This window comes from Daucus carota, chromosome 1, assembly GCF_001625215.2.
Source record: "Daucus carota subsp. sativus chromosome 1, DH1 v3.0, whole genome shotgun sequence".
Lineage (NCBI taxonomy): Eukaryota > Viridiplantae > Streptophyta > Magnoliopsida > Apiales > Apiaceae > Daucus > Daucus carota.
The window spans coordinates 55,332,741-55,354,872 of record NC_030381.2 but is presented as its reverse complement, the minus strand read 5'-3'; the positions used below and the strand labels follow the sequence as shown (position 1 = coordinate 55,354,872).

Below are 22,132 nucleotides of genomic sequence, written 5' to 3'. Positions count from 1 at the left end.
CACTTAATTTTAAAAAAATCCTAAATTTAAAATTTTTAAAACACACTGATATCTAGTATTATATATAGGGGTGAGAATCGGGCGGTTTGGGCGGTTTAGAGGTCTAAACCAAACCAAACCGAAATAATCGGTTTTTCAAAATCTCAATCCAAAACCAAACCATTATGTTTAAAATTCAAACCAAACCAATCTGTTTAAAACGGTTTGGTTCGGTTCGGTTTGGTTTCGGTTTAAACCGTTTTTTATATGTAAAACAAAGTTAGCAACAAAATTAAATTTTAACTTGAAAAATAAGGAATGAAAAATTCAATTTATTTTTTCTATTTAATCATATTTAAAGAGGATGCAAGAATATATTAGCTTGATAAATAAAAAGAGACGGAAGAAAATAAAAAAATGTGATTCGTATACTTTTATAAAAATATAAATAAAAAGAATGAAAACATAATACATACATCAAAATTAATATCATAAAATAGAATGAATAATATTTGTAAAGAAAATCTTTACTAGGATACCTTTTATATGTTTAAGATTTTACATTTTTTTTTGTAGATTATAATTTTATTTTTAATAATACATTATTAGTAATTCTACACATTCAGTTCGGTTCGGATTTATCGATTTGGTTTGGAGGTAAAAACCGAAACCAAACCGAAATAATTCGATTTTTATAATTTGAAATCATAACCAAACCAAACCGTTATTAAACCGTTAAATTCGGTTTGGACGGATTGGATCGGCCGGTTTCGGTCGGTTTGGAGAATTTTTGCTCACCCCCTAATTATATATGCCTGTCAACTTGTTAAAAACATATTTTATATTTAAGTACTTCTTTAATCCAAAAGATAACCCGTTTATTTCATAATTTATAATTATTGCACAATTATATTATTATATTATTTATTTTTCTAAAAATCTTACTGGTATAAACAAAATTTAATAGCATCGTTTATCTTTTATTTATAAAAAGACCGGAGAGACATTTTCATCCCGGTCGTAGACAAGCCCTCTCAACTAAAATCCCCAATATCTAATCGAACAGCCAGCGAAGACGAAGATGCAAGCAATTTCAAAGCGATTAGGGCAGCAATGCCCCAAATCTTCCTTCTCCGTCAAAGCCCTCTATCCAATCTCTAATCACTGTATGTACTCTCTCTCTCTCTCTCTCTCTCTCTCTCTGTCTCTCCCTCCCTCCCTCCTCCAGGGCTACAGATCTTCAATTGCACACACACACAGAGACTTATTATGTATGTAATTGACTGTGTATGTGTATGCGTATGTGTATGATACATTAAGTTCAGTGGAGGTAATGTACATTTAATTTGTATGTATATATGTTGTATGTGTATGTACTGATGGTTTACAGTTTTTATGTGTATGTGGAATTGATTGTCAGATAATGGTTATGATAATCCGAGGTACGCGTCGTCCTTGGCGACTAAAGGCGTGGGGCATTTAGTTCGTAAAGGGACTGGCGGAAGATCGTCTGTTAGGTACTTCTAGTCTTTTTTTTAAAAAAAATCTATCGTGTTTGCTGTGATTGATGTTTTGATTTTGGAGTGAAGTAGACATGAGCTGGTTTTAGGTTGTGGTAGTATGGTTTGCTCGAAGTCAGTTTGTTGTCAAGTGTTGTTTAATTGTTTAATTCTGGCAGTGGCATTGTTGCTACGGTGTTCGGGGCTACTGGGTTTCTTGGCCGGTATCTTGTGCAACAACTCGGTGAGTTGAATGTTAATTTTGTTTAGTTAGTATATTGAAGATCAAGCATAGTCTTATATGGTTGTTAGCATTAATTTTTCACTGAATTTTATACTTGTATTTTGTGGTTTTCCTTTAGCTAAAATGGGTTCTCAGGTGCTAGTTCCTTTCCGAGGTTCTGAGGATGATCCTCGACACCTAAAATTAATGGGAGACTTGGGTCAGGTAAGCGGAAGATGATCTGACTGTTTAATTATTTCTTGTGAATATGTCTGCAATGTTGGTACTGGTTTGACTAATTTTTAACATATTTATACTTTTTGTATTGCAGATTGTTCCAATGAAATACAACCCGAGAGATGAAGATTCAATCAAAGCAGTGATGGCCAAAGCAAACGTTGTTATTAATCTTATTGGTACTGGTTATATTTTTTTAAGTTTTTATGTTGGAAAGTTCAGGATAGGGTCGGTACTCAATATTTGGTTTTATAGCAATCTATTAATATTGGCAGGAAGGGATTACGGAACTAGAAATTATAGTTTGGAGGAAGTAAACCACCACATGGCAGAAAGACTTGCAATTGTATGTTACTGCACTTTCTGCACAAATATATCTGTGTATACATTATGTTGTATCTCTTGTTATTGCAGTGATAATTTTTTTATTGTCATATTCTTCCTTTCTGATATAAGTTATAAACTGATATAAACAGAATAATAGGAAGTGGGTCAGCCCAACAGATTAGTAGAATAATAGATTCACGCATACTTGCATGTTGTATCTATTATTAATTCACACTAAAGAGACAATTTGCGTGTAAACTCTTTTGTATTTTTTTCTAGGATTGGAGTACATTTTGGATTTTAGCTTGAAAGTTGAAATTCTAAATAATTCTGCATCTTTAATATTGTTAAAATTAAAATGCCTATATCAACAGCCAGTCATAAAAACAACTAGGTTTTTTTAGCAGTTTTTGTAGGTTCTAGAGGTGCCGTGTATCACTGGCGAAAAATGTCAATTGTTAATATACATGTCGCCATGTCGGGAGTAGTCTTGGTGACTTGAGGTTTCATAATTCATACACTGATAATCTAAACTACTGGACTTGGCCACACTTCGTTTGGGCTATGGCACAGCTCCATCTTGAGTCCATCTGTTTAAATTTATAACTTTTAGGAACAATGGACTTGGCAGCACTTTCTTTTGGGATATGGCATAGGTCGATCTTAGGTCCATCTTTAGTACTCCCATGATCCCATCTGTTCAAACTTTTACCTTTTAGATAGTACTTATTGTAATAGGCTCGTCGGGTAGCAGATATACCGGATAAGTACTTAATGAAATATTAACCTTTTAAAGCACGTTTAAAGTAATTGATATATGTCAGACTGAAATTTGGAGTTCTCTGCGAGTGAGATGCTAAATTTACCTTTTGAATTGGGTCTAATAAACATATTTGCTCTCAACAATTCTGCAGATCTCCAAAGAACATGGTGGTATTATGAGATTTATACAAATTTCATGCTTAGGGGCATCCTCCTCATCTCCTTCTAGAATCCTTAAAGCTAAAGCTGCCGCCGAGGAAGCTATATTACGAGAAATACCTGAGGTGAGAATATTTTTATTCTTCTCATAAGCTATTATATGATTTGGGAATGAGTTAAACTCTTATACATCAGGTCTCTGAAAATTACCATAGCTATCACAGTTATTGTGGAATGAATGATAACAAAACAAATCTTGTTATACACCAGCCATATTGCTAAATTATTTGCTATTTTAAACTTTAGAATGATACTTTTATTTAATTGTAGTTTTTTTGATGTTAAGTATGTTTTAAATCAGGCAATTTGCTCATGCTAAGAGTTTAGACAAGCTGGTGACACATAAACATCTTGTTATGCTCCTGCTAAATTGCTATCTTATTAGTTGGCGTGGTGGTTTTTGATGTTTGGTTGTCTGAATTTTACCCGTGAAATATTAAACTATCCTTTACGAGCACAAGTGACTCTCCTTGATGTAACAGTAGCTCAGTGCTAATTGAAAAGATTCTGAATGGAATGAAAGAAGACAACTATCTTACAAATGCGATTTTTCTCATTCATTTAGAAGTATCAGATCCTGGTTTGATAGACCTTAATATCAGTGATTAAATGCTGCAACTTCAATTTTTTTTATTCTCAGGCCACAATTATGAAATCTGCTCTGATGATTGGTACAGAAGATCGGATTCTAAATCCATGGGCTCATATGGCGAAAAATTATGGCTTTGTCCCACTGTTTGGGGATGGATCTACCAAGTGTGATTCTAACTGAAATCTGTGGAATTTCTCATTTTGCTACTATGGAATGTGTTCTACAGTAAATCCTTGTTAAATACAAAACTGACAACAGCCTGTTTGCAGAATTCAACCAGTGTATGTTTCTGACGTTGCATCTGCCGTTGTCTCGGCCTTGAAAGATGATGGTACCAGCATGGGAAAAGTTTACGAACTCGGTGGACCAGATATTTATACCATGCGTCAGCTGGTAACTAGGCTGTCCTTTTCCTTTAGACGTTTTCCTGTTTTCTTTGATTTACACTAAATTCAAGTGTGCTGCAGGCAGAGCTCATGTATGAGATGATCCGTGAATATCCTAAGTATGTGAATGTTCCATTCTCAATAGCCAAGGTAAATGCATAATCTGTTCCTTTTTTGTGAAATTTAAGTCATTACTGATCACAGAGACGGAGATTAGTATTGCTATTGCTATATGTTATTGTTATCTATTATGAATTTAAGTTAAAAAATTGTCATATTTAAATATTCGAGCCTTGAAAAGTTGTATATATGTGAATTATGTATGAACATTTTGATGTATTGATAAAAATTGTTGAGATTCGTAAACTATATGTATATTGTAGAAAGTAAGGTTTCAAAAGTGTCCACCCCATCAACAATTTTATCCTAGGTCCCTGACTAGATGGATTTAACTTCACCAACTCCACATATCAGTTTGCAACTGGAGTATTTATTCTACATATCCTAAATCTTTCTTTTTAGCTAGCAAAGTTCATGCTCTCTGACAATATAGGATTCTTGGATACATGTTAAACTACTGTATTTCTGAAATCAGCGATGTCTGGTTCTGAAATTAGACTCTTTCATAGTAGGCCATTAAAAGAAAATAAGATATGTTATTCATTGATAACATTTTTTATTTTATTTTTGTGTGACTGAAATGCTTTGTTAACATAAACATAATAAATATGGAACTAATAGATACTGAGAGCTTGCATGTAATGATATTATGTTAATCCACTTTTACTTTGCGGAATGTTAATCCACTTTTTGAGCTTTTGCCTTTTTCCAAGTACGTTTATGTCTTCTACTTCTGTTCACTCTATACTCTTGAGATTATTTTTTATCAAAATTCATATGTAATAAATGTCACTGCTCTTGTTACAGTGTTAAGTTTCTCTATCTATTGCCGTGTTTATTGCTTTGCAAATCTCTGCTTCATTTTATTGTTCCATAATTCCCTGTGAACTGATTTAATTCTTTTCAAGTCATCTTATAATACACTGTCAAATGTCAATATTAACAGGCCATTGCAACTCCTCGAGAAATAATGCTGAATAAACTTCCGTTTCCGTTGCCATTCCCAACTTATTTCAACTTAGATATGATCAATGCCCTTACATCAGATACACTTGTGTCGGATAATGGTTAGTGCATTAAGTTCTGTTATAAATTGTATAATTTGAATATTTAGAAGTGTTTTATTGATAAATAGATTCCTCGCAAAATCACTAAGTGGATCTTGCACTATCTTTCAACAGCTAGGCAATAAACTTTTTTTTTGCGGAATCCACTTTTTGAGCTTTTATACGCAACTTACCTTGCCCCATTAATAATATTATAATTATAATGTATTTAATTGATAATATTCATCGACGTCTTTTCCAGCTTTAACTTTCAGTGATCTTGGGCTTGTGCCACGGAAGGTGAAGGGCTATCCTGTTGAGTATCTGATCCAATACCGTAAAGGTGGGCCAAATTATGGTTCTACAGCCAGTGAAAGAGAAATTTCAGAGTACAATCCATGATGTCTGATCTCAAATGCTGGACTATCTTTCCACAAACCTAGAAGCTTTGAAAGTAGGTAATCTGCACATTTAAGAATTCTAATACTTACTTTTTTGTCAAAATTGAGTCAAATCATCTGTGTATGTTAGACAATACTGTTACCAAAAATATATTCCGATTTTTAAAAGTGAGTTCATTTTTTGTACTAATGAATCTAAACTCTCTCCAAACAGGTTTCAGATGGCTGTTCTTTCTTTTGAGACGCTAACAGCGAATAAAACAAATGGAGGATTATTCTTGCATCATGATTGTATAATTTGTGAAATGTTCAGATCACATGTTAAATACCAGAGAACAGTCGTGTGATCATTTGGGCTGGATCAAGCCTTGCTTAATACAAGTGTAGAAGCTGTTTGTATTTTTATTAAAGCTTGATAATTCATCAGCTGGCATATTCACTTCCTTTTTAGTTCAAGTTTTCTGCGGAGGGAAATAAACCAAATTTGATTGCACATGTTGATATACTGCACAACGGATGACCGAATATATTTTATATGGATTTGCATCATGTTTCATACATATTTAACCTAACAAAATTTTGAACTGGAATCTTGGGTTATCGTTTCATTTTTGGCAAGGGGTATATCAAAATTTCTCAAGCACTGTAATGTTTCTGAGTAATGTTTTGAGTATTGTTTTTTTGGCATCTCTGGCGGAGCTTTCCAAAAACATTGTTAAGAGAAAAAACAACTGTACAGGTCTCTCGATTGAGTTATCTGATTTGATCGGTGATCTTTTAGTAGATATGGATCTGTTAAAACTAGATACGATCCGTAATTCGTGACAGCACTTGACTCTGAGAACAGGCTCCTTCTGTCTCTGTTCAACAAAAGATTCTCGTGATGAAGAGCCCTTGAGTTTCACGAGTTTCAATCTGAAGCAGCTCAAACTCAAATTTGAATTCATGTTTTTTGGGCCTTAAAATACCCCCACAAATCTTCTCATCACCATGCAGCAGAACTTAGTTGCATTACGCAGATTATTCATCCTGCGATGGAAACCAAAGAAACTGTTATTTTCGCGATTCTTTTACTCTCCGTTTGCTCTTTTGATGTTCATGGCCTTAAAACCTACATAGTTCAACTCCATCCACAAGGTGCTACCAGTTCTCTTTTCGCCTCAAAGCTGCATCGGCACTTGTCGTTCCTTGAGAAGGCTGTTTCTGCTAAGGAAACACCGTCTTCTCGCCTTCTGTACTCTTACCATTCTGCTATAGAAGGCTTTGCAGCTCAGCTTTTGGAGTCTGAGGTGGTTGCTTTACGTAAATTGCATGATGTTATTGCGATAAGGCCTGACAGGCGATATGAAGTTCAAACTACTTACTCGTACAAGTTCTTGGGACTAAGCCTTGCAAAAGATGGTGCTTGGATGGAGTCAAGTTTTGGTGGAGGCACGATAATTGGCTTGCTTGATACCGGAGTCTGGCCCGAGAGTCCGAGCTTTAGTGATCATGGGATGCCTCCAGTCCCCAAGAAGTGGAAAGGGTTATGTCAAGAAGGGGAGAAGTTTAGTTCCTCGAATTGTAATAGGAAGATCATTGGTGCTAGGTACTTCAGTAGAGGCCATCGCGTGGCTTCTGCAGCTTCGTCTCTGGATAGTGTTGCAGAGTACAAATCAGCGCGAGACTCTCATGGTCATGGGACTCATACTGCATCAACTGCTGGTGGCTCTGCGGTTCCTATGGCAAATGTGCTTGGGAATGGAGCAGGGGAGGCTCGAGGAATGGCCCCGGGTGCTCACATTGCTGTATACAAAGTTTGTTGGTTCAGTGGCTGTTACAGCTCAGATATACTTGCTGCAATGGATTTTGCTATTAGAGATGGAGTTGATGTGCTCTCGCTTTCCCTAGGCGGCTTTCCAGTTCCGCTTTATGAGGACAATATTGCTATTGGTAGTTTTCGTGCAATGGAGCATGGAATTTCAGTCATCTGTGCAGCTGGAAATAATGGACCAATGCTCAACTCAGTTGCCAATGAAGCTCCTTGGATCGCGACTGTTGGTGCTAGCACACTAGACCGGAGATTCCCTGCCATAGTCCGTCTAGGCAATGGAAAGCTCCTCTATGGGGAATCCATGTACCCGGGGAAGAATAATTCAAGCGCTGAGGAACAGTTTGAGCTTGTTTATCTAGCTGACAGCCAATCTGGAGGTGACTACTGCATGAAGAATTCTCTTCGACGAGCAAAAGTTCAAGGTAAAATGGTGGTCTGTGATCGAGGTATCAATGGAAGGGCAGAAAAAGGTCAAGTAGTGAAGGAAGCTGGCGGTGCTGCTATGATCCTAGCAAACACAGAGATAAATTACGAGGAAGACTCTGTCGATGTCCATGTTCTGCCAGCCACATTGATAGGATTCACAGAATCCGTACAATTGAAAAAATATATTAGTTCTACAAGAAAACCTCGGGCTAAAATCATTTTTGGAGGAACTAGCATTGGAAAATCAAGAGCACCAGCAGTAGCTCAGTTCTCGTCGAGGGGTCCAAGTTTTATGGACCCTTCCATTCTGAAACCAGATATGATAGCTCCAGGGGTCAACATCATCGCGGCCTGGCCTCAAAACCTGGGCCCTGCTGGAATACCAGAAGATTCTAGAAGAGTGAACTTCACTGTCATGTCAGGGACTTCCATGGCTTGCCCTCATGTCAGTGGACTCACAGCGCTGATCCACTCAGCTCATCCAAACTGGACACCAGCTGCAATCAAATCCGCGTTAATGACAACTGCGTACATAACTGACCATTCAGGAAGGCAGATCATGGATGGGGATCAGCCTGCAGGGCTGTTTGCAATCGGAGCTGGACACGTAAATCCAACAAAAGCCATTAGTCCTGGACTGATATACGACATCAGCCCAAACGACTACGTGACACATTTATGCACACTTAAATACACAAGCTCTGATATCTTCCTGATCACTCACAGGAATGTGAGCTGCATTGATATAATGCACAAGAACAAGGCCTTCAGCCTCAATTATCCTTCCATAACCGTCGTTTTCAGGCCTAGAACGAAGAGTAAGATGATTAAAAGACGATTGACAAACGTGGGGAGTCCTAATTCCACCTACTCTGTGGAAGTCAAGCCACCAGAGGGAATCAAAGTGAGAGTTAGACCACAAAGGCTGATTTTCAGACATATGAACCAGAGTTTAAGTTACAGAGTCTGGCTTATATCGCGGAACAGGACAGCTTCGCGGAGGTTGAGCAACAGCCACGGGTATCTCTCATGGTTTAGCTCACACAATAGTCATGCCAGGATCAGGAGCCCTATATCAGTGACTTGGGATAAGTGATAAAATAAATTATCTATTGACGTTTGAAGTTCAGTCGAGACTTTAGCCTACACGGACTCCCCTTAGTTCGGCCCTCATAAGTGATGATGTTGCTGTGGTAACAGCCGTAGTGATCACAGCATGTTAGTATGTCATCGTGTTGATTCAGATGGTACATTTCAATGCACGCATTGAAAATGATAAAGCAATTGCATTGTTTACTTATTTAGAAAATAAAATATAATGCAATATTGACAGTTTAGAACATCTCCAACTCACCTGTTTAAAATTGGTTGACAAAATTGGATTGCTTCGATAATATTGGTTGTCGGTTGACTATATATTTTAAAACCAGTATGTTATTAATATTCTAGATTGTTAAAAATATTAAAAAGTTATTTTAGGTAAATTTACTAGTTATATATGTTAGTTTCCCATAATTCGAAATTTAAATCGATTGCTTGTGAGGATTTTCTTTTTCCTTTTAGACTTGCAGTCTACAACCAGAAAATGGCGTTCTTAAAAATATCAAGTCACTAAATTATCCTTAGATCTAGCAAAGATATGATCACTGATTAGTAAAAATCATAAATAATTGTACTTCTAATTAGTGATTCTTTCCCCTGTTAGCTTGTGTTTAGTTGTACAAATATGCTGTTCTTCTGTATCATCATTGTCATTAACAAGTCTTGTTTTTGATAATTCTGAAAGTAGCTCTCATTTTCTATGATCTTGCTATGTTTTTAACTGTAATTTTCTACCACTTTTGCTTGTCATGCTTCATGTTCTTCTCACAATTTCTTCTGAAACTCTCATCTTGTGTTTTATGCACACGAGACAAAACCAAACGTACTCAGTGTATCCCGCTCATCGAGGAGGATATGATAGAATACGGTGAAAATGTCACACAATGTGTTAAGTCATTTGATGACATTGTGAATATAGGAGGGATGAACTTTGAGAATGTGAGTTTGAATGTTGGGACTAATGAGTCCATGAGGGAGGAAACAGAGAGGAAGAGAAATTTAGCCTGTGAATTATTGGAGCGGCAAGGTGAGACGGAAGGAGAGGACAGGATGGACTCACTCTGGGAAATCTATACGGTTCTGGACACGTTTCAGTCTGATTTCACGACTAAGTCTGCACAAAAAGCTGTTGTTGCTGTCGACAACAAGAAGAAAAGGACTCGGTCTGATGTTGTACAGAGGCGGACCAGGCAGCCTGGTTGCTTTGGTTTACCCTTCAAGTTCTTTTCAAGAAAAAATCATCTGGGGATCGGAAGGACTCAAATTGTGAAGATCACCAAGGGCCTCAAAGGGATTGATTTGTTGCCATTGCACCGTGTGATGAAGAGGCGGATATAGTAAAAGGGACGGATTTTGATTTAGTTGCTTTTTGTTATTTATATCTGTTGTCTTAAGTACGTACTCAGCTAAGTTAGGTGCGTAAAAACACATGTTACTGTCGATCAGGAGTACCATTAATTTATACTACGTACTTATATCACTTCAGAACGCAACTTTTAATAATTATATCAAACATTCACTCGATAAAACATATACTGAGCATATCTGCAGATAAAGCATGAAGTAACTGATATGAAAATATGTTTAAGCTAAATCACTTCTCTGTGAACACCCTTGCCAAAAGGCCACTTTCCGAAACTCCCTCTAACAGCCTCCTGCTGATAACTCCCTTTGCCTCCTTCCTCGCGTCCTGGGAATCATAATGATGTTAATAAGGGGAAGGCATGAAGAAGTTATATCAGGCAAACCAGTTCAAGGCACCTACTTCCTCCGCGCATGCTGCTGATGCTCTTGCTGCTTGGTTTCCTCTCCTCGATGTAAACTTCTCTCCCGGACAACTGTATTGGAGATGCCTAAAGAGAGGAAAATTAATTATACAGAAGGGAAAAGAAAATCATTTTAGTCTAGCAGTGGAGGAAGCTCATACCATGATTGCATTGTGAACGCTTTGAACATCTTCAAACTCGACAAAGGCAAAACAAATACCAATATCCTGTAAAAAGAATTGCAGTTGAGGTAAATTACATATAACATAAGTGAACATTAGAGATCAGAGAACTTTATACTGACCGTTCGGTTTGTTATCAGCACTCCATCAGGCTTTATTCTCCCAAAGCTTTCAAACTTTTGTGAAATATCAAGGGCGGATACAGTAAGAGGCAGGTTTTTGACATAGACGGATCTTGATTCACCTGGGGAGAAAGTAAAATATTTATCAACAGTTACCTATACACAAATGATCAATATGTGAATTGAAAACGGAGGAAGAACAAAGCAACAATTTGAGTCTCATTTTTCTGTGGAAAACCTTCTGATACGACGTCCACACTAGAATCAGGGGACGAGGATGATGAAGTGTCTGGCAGCTGACTACTTATGTGCAGCGTTGGACGCCACTCAGAAACGAGTATGGATGTCTTTTCTGGAAGTGTCATAGCAGCAGCCAGTGTAACAGTTTTCCCCTTTGGCGCTCGCAACTTCATGTTGAGGTGTTTATGTATAGGAAAACCATGAATTAGTCCAACAAGAACAAATACACCAGATTTCAGCATTTAGAGCAACAAGGTATATATGAGAAGGTTATGATTCTTATGCATCAATCACTTAAAGAATGATCCAGCAAAGGCATGAGAAATGAACAAGACTGATCAAAAGTAGCAGTAATAACAAAGGCACATACTATTGACGCATGAGTAAATTGCTGCGGCTCTCCAACAGCATATGGAGGTTCCTCCTCATGATTCGCCGCCTCATTACTTAAAGAAGACGAGTCTTCTGCAGAATCCTTTTTCATGCATACAGCTGCAGACTCCTGCTGATCTTGGAGACTGTATTCAACACGCTCTGAAGTAATATGTCCACCGGCTTCCACCTCACCTTCAGGAATATCTGAAACAATCAGATATTAGGAGAGTCGAACTTGAGACCTTTGTCAAACCAGAGCTCTGATATTATGTTGAGAACCAATCCAGCTAAAACCTTAAGGTGCTAGAGGAATGTCCCAAATGAATCTTATGCTATATTTCAACAGTTACAGACTACATAGTAATGACTATATACCTGTTTTATGTGAAAGGGGACTAGAAGCAGCTGGCTGAGGACCGACTCCATCTTCCAACTGAACAGGCTGCGGATGCTGGCAATCAGCTCTCGTCACCTGCAGTAATGATCTTGGATGCTGATATTCAGTTCTGGCATCCATTAACACGGGTGTTTGATGTAGGTAATCAACTCTGCTCTCCAGCACTAAAGATTCTGGATGCTGGTGAATGACCTCCGTGCTGAGAAAGTGAAAGATGTCATTTAGAATAAAGTAACCCTCTTCTTGAGGAGCAAGGAGCAGGGTCTGCATGAACTTTCTCCGGCCTCTGAATTTCAGGGATTTAGCTGAACCAGAAACCACAACAAGAACACCTCCACTCCATGATTCAAGGGAATTTATGGCCTTGATTTCAATTCCAGTGAAGTCCAGCAACATGATAAGTTTATTAATTTGCTGCACAGCCACAAGAACAGAAACAAAATTACGAGGGTTCTCATCAGACTAATAGCTACTTGAAGGATTCAAATTTGACAACATGGTTTTCAAAGCACAAGTCTATCAAACTATTGATTAGCATAATGAAGAGTAAATTACCAGTATTCCAGAAGCAGTATGAGTTGAGTCCTCAGAAATGCGAATAATTGTGCTGGCATCGTTGTAAAATTTATGAACATAATCGAATTGTCCCTGCAGAACTTGGTAGTACTGTTGAACAAAACAGTAGCCAACCTACAAAAAGTTTGATAAAGAATCAAGTAAACAACACATAATGGGTATGTTTGTTGAAGTTGAAAAGATTGAATCTTTTGAAGGAAATAGATTATTAGATTATTCACCCTTATGATTACCTGGTCAGCACTTACAGGGGAAACTGGATATGCCATTAATATGAAGGATCCAATAAGGGAGAAATAGTAAAATCCTTGACTCTATGCGAGGAAGAGAATTATGTGGTTTAGTGCTTTACAAACAGGTTAGAAGATCTCTCTCTCCCCCTCCCTCTCAAACGGTTAGAAAATCTCTCTCCCTCTCTCTGTCTCTGTCTCTCCCTCTCTCTCCCTCTCTCTCTCAATACTCTTCCCCCTCCCTCTCTCAATGCACATACATTCTCCCTATCAGTATCTGAACATGCATGTGTAACAGTATAAAAGTGAACACAAGAAAGAGTAGAAGCACAGTTACCTCTCTCACTCTCTAAAGTGAATATTTGAATATATAAATGTACACAAACGTGTGCAATAGTGAGACAGATAGAAACGGAAAAAGGAGATGGAACTTGGAGGATCAGAAAGAGCAAGTGAATAAAATATGTTGGGATCCAACATAAACTCTAGCATTCCTTGTTATAATATTCATCTTTGAGAGAGAATCAAGAAGGAACTATTCCTCTGTTATATTTTGTGGACGTAACATTTGACACCAGTTTCTATCTTCTAGTTTGTCGTGGTACTTGTAAGCATTAGATTAATGTTTTGAAGATTTCCATGCAAATCATATTAATTTTTTTTTAAAGTTGTAGAGTTTAATCCAATGTTGAAGCAAACCAACTGGCTTGATTACAATTTCACACACCACCCTCCGGCCTCCAGGCTGTAACCACAATGTAGAGTTTGATGAGGCTCCCTTTATTTCATTGTGTTACTGTTGTGTTGTCGATCATAACCGGTATTTTAAAATTTTTCGATTTATTAAAAAATTCTAGATTAATTCTTATAAAATATTTTACCGATTTACTGGTTTCTTTACGATAAATCCTGAATCTGACAAGTCAACCGATTAGTTTTAATTCTCAATTTTTACCGATTAATTCTAATTCTCAATTTTTATCCATCACTCATCAATTTGATTAATTTTAAATCTCAATATTTATTGATTAATTCTAATTCTCAATTCTCAATTTTTTATCGATCACTCATCAATTTGTCTCGATTTATTGAAAATCTCTCATAAATCTTGAACCAGGCAACCGATTAGTTCAAATTCCAGTTACAATCATGAAAATAACTAATACCACGTCACATATAAATGTTAGTTACAGTATATACAAGCGATTAACTAATACCACGTCACATATAAATGTTAGTTACAGTATATACGTATATACAGGCGATTAACAATTTTTTTATGTTGGAGCAACGTTCCGACATTCTTTTCCTAACCTACAAATGTCACAGTAAGTTGTCTTTATAAATTAGTATTAGCCTCACAAAACCACATTTGAACCTCAATCAAGTTAACCGCAGGAAATGAGTAATAAAGAATTGTATCATTCGAATAAAACAAATTTGCTCGACTAGTTAACACTGTTCTGGTTTTATTAATGCAAGTTACTTTGACATTATTCTAATTATTTTGAAATGTTTATAATCAATACAACGAGAGAGGCCTTCTTAGTGATCAAGTATTCTAAAAAGTAATATAGTTAAACTGCACTGACACCTAAATTTATATTTCCTCTTTAAAGTTTGTTGTAGATACATATGCCTTCACTGAAGTTTTACTAAAACCACCAGCATGTTCTGGTGAAAAGACAGCAATCTTCTTCATTCAGCAGACCCCCGCAATCTGCACTATGTGAGGAATATAATAACATGCAAAACAGATGTCAATTAAACTAACAACCTCAACACAGTACACTGCTTAAATTAACGTTCTAACTACAAGGTGCCGCAAACAGACCCAATAACAAAATATCTGAGCTACAAACTGAAGAATCATATGCAACATTTGTCGACTCAATAGTAAGTGCCATAATATGCTTGTGGGGCAACAGCAGCAGCAGGTTGCTGAGCTGGAGCTAGAGGTGCTGGCGTAGCTGCTTGCACATAAGTTTGCTGGGGATAAGCCTGCTAAAAGAAGAGAGGTTTAACAGAAATTTGGACAGGAAAAAGTAAAAAAAAATAATTACTGGTTTAACAGAAATTTAGACAGAAAAAAAATAAAAAAAATAAAAACTAAGCGAGAAGATGACCAACATTTATGCAGGATTATGTATATATACTTGGTTACAGCATATAGAGTTATACACTATACATAGTTGCAACAAACTTCATTACCTGAACTGTATATGCAGGAGGATAGGCACCATAAGCAGTAGCAGCAGCTGCTTGGGGCACAGATGTTTGTACTTGTGGCTGGGCATACGCATTTCCATAAGCACCACCATATGCAGCCTACGGATTCATAGAAGATGACGTCATGTTGTCAATTTAAAGACATCAAAAGGCTTAAAAATATGCAATTCATTTTAGACTTTCCATAACTAGTCTAGAGCAATCTAAACCCCACTAATGTAATTTCAAATCTCTTTATGAATCTTATTCTACCATATAAAAGTGCAAGTACCTGCTGCTGAGGGTAGGCAGGGTTCCAGTTCTGTGCTTGGGCTTGTGTAGCTTGAGGCCAGGCTTGAGGTTGTGCACCGTAACCTGCTGGCCATTGGTTTTGTGTGCTTTGATAGGCACCCATCACTGATGGGGAGGATGAATAACCAGATTTAGCTAGCTTTGCTTTGTCAGATTGCAGAATGTCATCTGCATGCCTTTTCTTGGATTCTGATGTGCTCTTGTGCACAAAGAATAATTTGGCATGCCTATCTTCAGCCTTCTTAACAGAATGAGCATCCGCAAAGTGATCCAAAAACTACAAAAGCCCACAGTGGGTAAAAAAAGTATAAAATGCTAATTAAAAATCTATACAATGTCTGCTTTTTACATGGCTTATCATAGGTGGCTTCCAAATCTTAACTAAATCCATGAGACTTTTATTCGATAACCACAATTTGAGAATTGGCAATTCCTCGCAATAAAAACCACAGTACCATACCTCTAAAAAGATGCTTGATAGCTCCTCTCTGTCAATAAAACTTGCAGCGCTAGGGTTATCAGGATTAGGTGCAATAAATTTATTGATCAATGAATCAAGAAATTCTATCCGTTTTGGGGTTGACTGAATTGATTCTAAATGAATAACTGCCTGCAATACCGCAAACGAAAAAATTCAAGTTCAGATAGCATCACAAGCGATATAAGTTGATTTATCTATCAATGCATGTCCTTGTGATTCAATTGGTTGTGTGTGTTGCGTGTAGAGAGAGAGAGAGAGATGAGCAACCTCCAGAAGTGATTTTGATGGTTGGCAAATTTCAAGTGCTTGCTCAAGAATTTCCCTTGCTTTTTCCGCCTTCCCGCAAACCTAATAACAACAGATGTATAAGTCGATACATGCACCAATATATGACCCAGCAATAAAATAAGAACGTAAGATATCAAGAACAAGGCATCCACCATGATTCAAATACTGGAATGAAGATAATTGCCTAGATCTCTGATTTTTTTTTCAATTATGAAATAGATTTAGAGGTAACTGTACAAATTTATGGAGGGTATTTACAACTAAATTTTTGATGAGGGAAATAGCAGCAAAGCGCTAGTGTCCTAATAGATAGGGACAAGACATACCAAATAAACAAATCGAGAGTATTGAGCAAACAACTGTGGCAAGGTCTGGGAATGTTCTTTTCCTTTTTCAATTGCAATGGCCTGTTCATACAAGGAACATGCATCTTCGGCCTTCCCCTGCAAATATACCAAAAAATCACTTCATCCAAATACTAATAAAGCCAAATTTGTTGACAAATACTTTATTCAATAGTCTTACTAGTCGATGTTCCATATTTGCATGTTTAACAATTGCTTCCATGAGACCTGGTGCAATTTCAGCGTGCACAAGTTGATAAGCAGCACGAGCCCCTGGAATATCTCCAGAGTGCTCTCGAGATCGAGCAGCAAAAAGGTGAATCTCAGGTCGTCTCTGTAGACATTGGAAACAACTCACATAGTTAGTAATTTATTTGATGGTTACAAACTTTAAATCTCAGAACCACTGAGATCAACAAATGCTAGTTGCACTCTCTCTGTCTACCCTAACTAACGTTGGCATATACTTAACAACATAGTATAGTAAATGTGCAGGAAATTATTTATTGATAATCAGATCAACTATCAAAGACCTATAGGCTATAAGTTATAACCATACCTTGACAAAGACTTGAGTAGCACGAGCAAGTGCATTCTCCGCTAGATCTGTACTTCCTCTGGCTTCCATATGCAAAATATAACGTATCCAATACTCGGGATAATTGGCACAAGCAATCAGGCATCGTTCATATAGCTTGACAACCTGTCCCCAAAAAGTGTGGAGATCAGAATTTCTACTAAATTTTCACGTGAACCAAAAAAAAGAAAAGAAAAATCTGAAACAGAGAGGGCTAAGGAGTGACGAGTATGATCTACTCCGTTGATGAAAAAATAGGCCCCTCAAATACGTATCGAGGGACCTTCCTAGCCTGACAGACAGATTGTTAGGAAGATAACACACCTGCATGCATAACATTAGAATTTTAAATATATATTTTACCATACAACACGATCAACCCAGAATGTTCGACTCACAAATGAAGGTTTGAAGTACTTAGCCTTATAGAAACCAAAAGGAAGGTCCATGCTTTATCCAAGTTCAATATCCCGTTTTTAAAGGGTTCTTCGTCCAACGGTTAGCCAATAAAGCAAATGATGCGGCAGATATTACTAACTGTAAGTCAATGCATAACAACGGCAGCTAACTATAAACCAAAAAATACATAATGAGGATTTATCCAGTACTTAATAGTAAAGTACCTTTTGGAAGTCATCTTCAGCTTCTATAAAATCAAGATAGTTATTCCAGTTTTCAAGTTCTACAGGATTAAGTGGGCGAACATGAAAGTAAGGCCTCTTTATAGCTGTTTCAAAACCAATGATCTTAGATTGGAACTCTTTAGCTTTGTTATACATTTCTTCTCTAATCGTGATATACTTCTCCAGCTCCTCAGCTTCTGTTATGCCAGCACTGGCAGGCTTCGGAGACTCCACAGCATTGGGATGAACCTCGCCCTCAATTTCTTGACCAGTGGCGCCAACTGCAGCTGCAGCTGCAGCAGCTGTTTCTTCAGCAGTTCTCAACTCCGACAGAGGCCGATGTGCAACTAGTTCCCTGAAGCTGTAATAAGATTTGTACGTTCAAGTAAGCTCCAGGAAACCCAATTAACAAGAGCTGTATAGTAATAGGAAAAAGCATGTATTTAGAATGATCACCTGGTGAAGTACCGATCCAGTTGCTGATTAGGGTTCTCTAATATCCGTGTGTAGATCATGGCAAGACGAGACCATTCCTGCTGCGTGTATTCATACTCAATGTATTTATCCCACATAGTGTAAGATAGAAAGTCTGATCCAACATAGACTAAACCCCGTTCAAATAGCCTGACATACATAAAAAATAAAATCTAATTATTGCATACCAAAATTAATAGCAAAACATTGTGGCACTTTATAAAACTACTAAAAAGCGATTTCCCTGACGAGGAAAGAGAGCCATCAGGGTAGTATATACCTTCTAACAGTATCAGGGTCTCCATATGTGTTGATGGCAAATACACAATAATGCAACCACATGTCTACAGAATAGGTTACTCCTTGTACTGCCCGTTCATAGACCTCGATAACTTTGTCACTAGAACCCATACGTTCTTCATGATCTGCATACTTTTTCCAATAGCCATAACACAAAGGAAATTCTGCTAGAAAAGCATCATAAACTTTACGAATCTTTGATATTTGTCCCTGAAAATAAGGATATGAGTATATTAGTTCTGCAGTACAGAACCAATTTTTAACTCGAACTGGGTACAGGTTTGTTAATATACTATCAACAGAAAGAGGAGCATATTTAAGTAACAGCATGGGAATAAAATCCTTATTAATGACACAAAAATAACCAGGGTAACAGGCTTCTCAAAATAAAAGAGATGCCGGTCTTAAATATTTAAGGGCCACTTAGTGACTTCCGAAGTGTTAAAGCATCTCCAAGAGTCTCCTAGTTGGTTCTTAAATATACTATAAAATATATGGCTCTCAGGAATTTGGCACAATTTTAAGAGAGTCAAATCCAACAATACTCTTTATACTCCTTTATTTTATATTTTATTAAAATATGAACTAAAAAGAGAGGGAAAAGTGGTGCATGGTAGGAGACTATGAATTTTTTAATAATAAAAGCCATGTGGAGGCTCCTAAAAGAGGGGAGAGAGAAGAGGCTCTTAAATTTATAAACAGCCTCTAAGAGTCTCTTGGACCTCTATTTGAACCAAGAATGCTTTATTTTCCTACTTAAGAGCTTATATAGAGAGCCTCCTGGAGATGCTCTTAATCTGTTAAACACTCCTTTTTAACTTCCTAACAAAGTAGGAATCCTCTTGGAAGTCGAACTAAAAATATTTATTATTGACCTAACAATGCAAATGTTACATACCTCTGCTACTCTCTCAGTCTCTTCAATCAAGGCAGTCCAAGCATCAAATTCCAGAGAATTAGCTCTTACTATACTCCAAAGTCTTTCTTCTTCAGCAGACAATGCTGCAGCAATTTATTACAAATGAAGTAAGAAAAAGGTTCAAATATATCTGCAGGGGACTGGACTTATTATCTCTTATGAGTAAGCAGAGGGGAAAAAAAGCAGTAATAGATAAATGTTTATTAATTTAGACAAGAGAGAGTATTAGACTAGACTTCAAGCATGTTACTATGAAAATTTTTATAACAAGCACCAAATATACTCACCCTTGACAAATATTTGTAGTCAAAGAATGTAAAAAAGATAATTAAACTTGCCTACACACCTGTAACAGAAAATCCTGATTGAAGATGATCGGAGGCCACATTTCACCATCTCATTTATAGTACAAACATAATATCTAACTAATGTAGTCCAAAAACAAATATAGCTCAATTCTACCACTGTCAGAGCACAGTATTGTGTGAAACGTGAAAGGTTAAATTGATAGCATTAAGTAGATGTATAGAGGTAGGTATACCAGGAGCTTCGGACATGAATTCATTGGCAACTGCGGTAGTTCCATTCTCACCAACATCTGAGACAACATTTTTAGCTTCAGTAGCATCAATGCCATTTAAAGAATTGTAAGCAGAGACATGTGTTGTGTCCATTGATTCACTAGCAGAATTGGCAACATTTTCACTAACATCATTTGTTGTAGTAGGAACCTCCTCCTTGGCAAGATTTTGGTTTCCATTTTCATCAGTTAGATTTTGTGTGTGCTCAGATGTATTATCTGTCACCATCACATCAGTAAGAACTTCCATATCTCCACTTCCAGCAGAAATTTTAGAAGGTACATTTCCAACAGTGCCAGCATCAGATGTGACGGCATCAGATGCAGCATTTTCATTATAATTATCTGTTGAGGCATATTCAGTGGATGTGTAGGCCATCACAGATTTTGTCTGAGTTACCACTGTCTCACTGTCACCCATGCTGACAAACAAAACAACAATTCTTTAGTGAAGCCAAATAAGACAATTTAGCACACTACAATAATGTACAATTATTATCTAGGAAACGGAAACTTGACACGGAACAAACATGTGAATATAAAGATTCAAGTGATGAACCGCGGATCTGTTTTCATCCCACGTATCATATCGAACCGCGCCTCGTGTAACATTAATATTAATATATACATATACAAGTTTCCATTTATTACACCTCTGATTGATGTAAATAATCTGTCTTCACTATAAATCCCATTCAACAAATTTTAAACACAAATCGACAAAAAATCAGACTTCCTAAAGACATACCATATCCCTACCACAATCCAAATTCCCAAACACAGCCCCACTGAACCCAAACCTAACAACACATCAAAACATAAACCGGAAAAAAACTAATAAAACCATAAAGATAAACCAAAACTCACAAATTACCAAACTACAATGACAATTTAAATCCCCAAACGGCATTGCTCTCAACCCAAACAAATAACACATCATAACATAACCAGAAACACACCTACTAAAAAAACCCGCAAATAACCGTATACCCCACCTCCAACCATAATCCAAACACCCAACCACTGCCCCCCCCCCCCAACCCAAACCTAACAAAACCTCGAAAAACAACTAGAAAAAAACAAACCCGCAAATTACCAAATTACCAACCTCCAATCACAATACAAACTCCCAACCAGTCTCCCTCCTAACCCAAAACTAGCAACACATCGAACACAACTCACTAGAAACCCCGGAAACTCGAAAACCTAGTGCTAATAAAACTCACCACCACAAAATCCTAACCACTTAAAACAAACCAACCCCACTTACAAATCACACAAAAATTACAACTCAATACAAAACCCTAAAAAACACGAAACAATTAAACATTATGCACAAAATAGAGCTGCAAAAGGCGAATTTACAGCGAACAAAACAGAGATATGTGTGTGTATAGGTGTGTGTGTATACCAATTGAGCTGATTGATTGAAACGCGAGGGCTTTGATTTGTTGAAGCTCGTTGTTGAAGACGACTATGCTCTCGTGTTCTTCAGATTTGTAAACCTAGGGCCCGTTTGGTTGATATCTGATTTTTGGGGCTTGTGTTTTATATTGGTTGGTTTGGGCGTTTTAGTGGGCTTGGGTTTGGCCCAGTTGGATTTTGCTATGTTATTTTGGATTTTGCTATTTTTAATTAATTAAGTATTATTTAATGTTTTATTGGTTTTGGTCTTATTAATTATTATTTTTGGCGCAAAAGGTTTTATTAACTTGAGTAAGTAGATGGGTGTGTGTTTAATGTTTAGTGTTTGGGTTTAGTTTAATAGGCATGCCAAAATGTATAATAGTTATTTTTTATTTAGATGAAAATTTTTAATTGATTGGAATTTTTGTGTGAGAACATCATTATAAAAAAATATAATTTTTATATATTGTATTGTCTTAAATCTGTCATTTGTTTTTTCGGATTACATCAAGATTTCATTTTGAGATTAGTTATCTATTGAGAAAATAACTTATTATAAGGGTTGATTTGCGGATGAGAAATTAATAACAAAATTGACAT

The 22,132-nt window shown here is 36.9% G+C and overlaps 4 protein-coding genes across 6 annotated transcripts; 2 read left to right on the top strand and 2 right to left on the bottom strand.

Moving 5' to 3' along the window:
* The first annotated feature begins 961 nt into the window (after positions 1-961).
* Positions 962-6,284, top strand: LOC108205267 (NADH dehydrogenase [ubiquinone] 1 alpha subcomplex subunit 9, mitochondrial). Of its 2 annotated transcripts, none has more exons than XM_017375155.2 (13): positions 962-1,145; positions 1,400-1,496; positions 1,658-1,722; positions 1,841-1,926; positions 2,033-2,117; positions 2,214-2,284; positions 3,180-3,311; positions 3,887-4,002; positions 4,108-4,231; positions 4,306-4,374; positions 5,291-5,411; positions 5,653-5,844; positions 6,006-6,284. In XM_017375155.2, the coding sequence occupies exons 1-12, from the start codon at positions 1,061-1,063 to the stop codon at positions 5,790-5,792; spliced, it is 1,191 nt and encodes a 396-aa protein (XP_017230644.1). In that variant the 5' UTR covers positions 962-1,060; the 3' UTR covers positions 5,793-5,844; positions 6,006-6,284. The 2 variants fall into 2 exon arrangements, with proteins under 2 accessions (XP_017230644.1, XP_017230645.1); XM_017375156.2 differs by having other exon boundaries at positions 986-1,145; positions 5,653-5,848.
* A 441-nt stretch (positions 6,285-6,725) lies between these two features.
* Positions 6,726-9,228, top strand: LOC108205266 (subtilisin-like protease SBT1.2). The gene has a single exon (XM_017375154.2). It carries the CDS (start codon positions 6,826-6,828, stop codon positions 9,124-9,126), a length of 2,301 nt encoding a protein of 766 aa, XP_017230643.1. The 5' UTR covers positions 6,726-6,825; the 3' UTR covers positions 9,127-9,228.
* Positions 9,229-10,653: 1,425 nt separating this feature from the next.
* On the bottom strand, positions 10,654-13,490 carry LOC108199465 (nuclear transport factor 2). The gene is made up of 9 exons (XM_017367290.2): positions 13,023-13,490; positions 12,769-12,903; positions 12,192-12,627; positions 11,812-12,020; positions 11,440-11,608; positions 11,202-11,323; positions 11,059-11,124; positions 10,897-10,984; positions 10,654-10,821 (listed from the first exon to the last, which is right to left on the bottom strand). The coding sequence occupies exons 1-9, from the start codon at positions 13,056-13,058 to the stop codon at positions 10,721-10,723; spliced, it is 1,362 nt and encodes a 453-aa protein (XP_017222779.1). The 5' UTR covers positions 13,059-13,490; the 3' UTR covers positions 10,654-10,720.
* A 1,271-nt stretch (positions 13,491-14,761) lies between these two features.
* LOC108204012 (pre-mRNA-processing factor 39-1) lies at positions 14,762-21,696 on the bottom strand. 2 transcript variants are annotated; one of them, XM_064086161.1, is made up of 14 exons: positions 21,537-21,696; positions 20,087-20,547; positions 19,525-19,628; positions 18,607-18,836; positions 18,309-18,476; positions 17,853-18,213; positions 17,212-17,355; positions 16,834-16,986; positions 16,635-16,751; positions 16,288-16,368; positions 16,000-16,149; positions 15,520-15,816; positions 15,231-15,347; positions 14,762-15,023 (listed from the first exon to the last, which is right to left on the bottom strand). In XM_064086161.1, exons 2-14 carry the CDS (start codon positions 20,544-20,546, stop codon positions 14,910-14,912), a joined length of 2,496 nt encoding a protein of 831 aa, XP_063942231.1. In that variant the 5' UTR covers position 20,547; positions 21,537-21,696; the 3' UTR covers positions 14,762-14,909. The 2 variants fall into 2 exon arrangements, with proteins under 2 accessions (XP_063942231.1, XP_017228753.2); XM_017373264.2 differs by having other exon boundaries at positions 14,762-15,020.
* Positions 21,697-22,132: the final 436 nt, after the last annotated feature.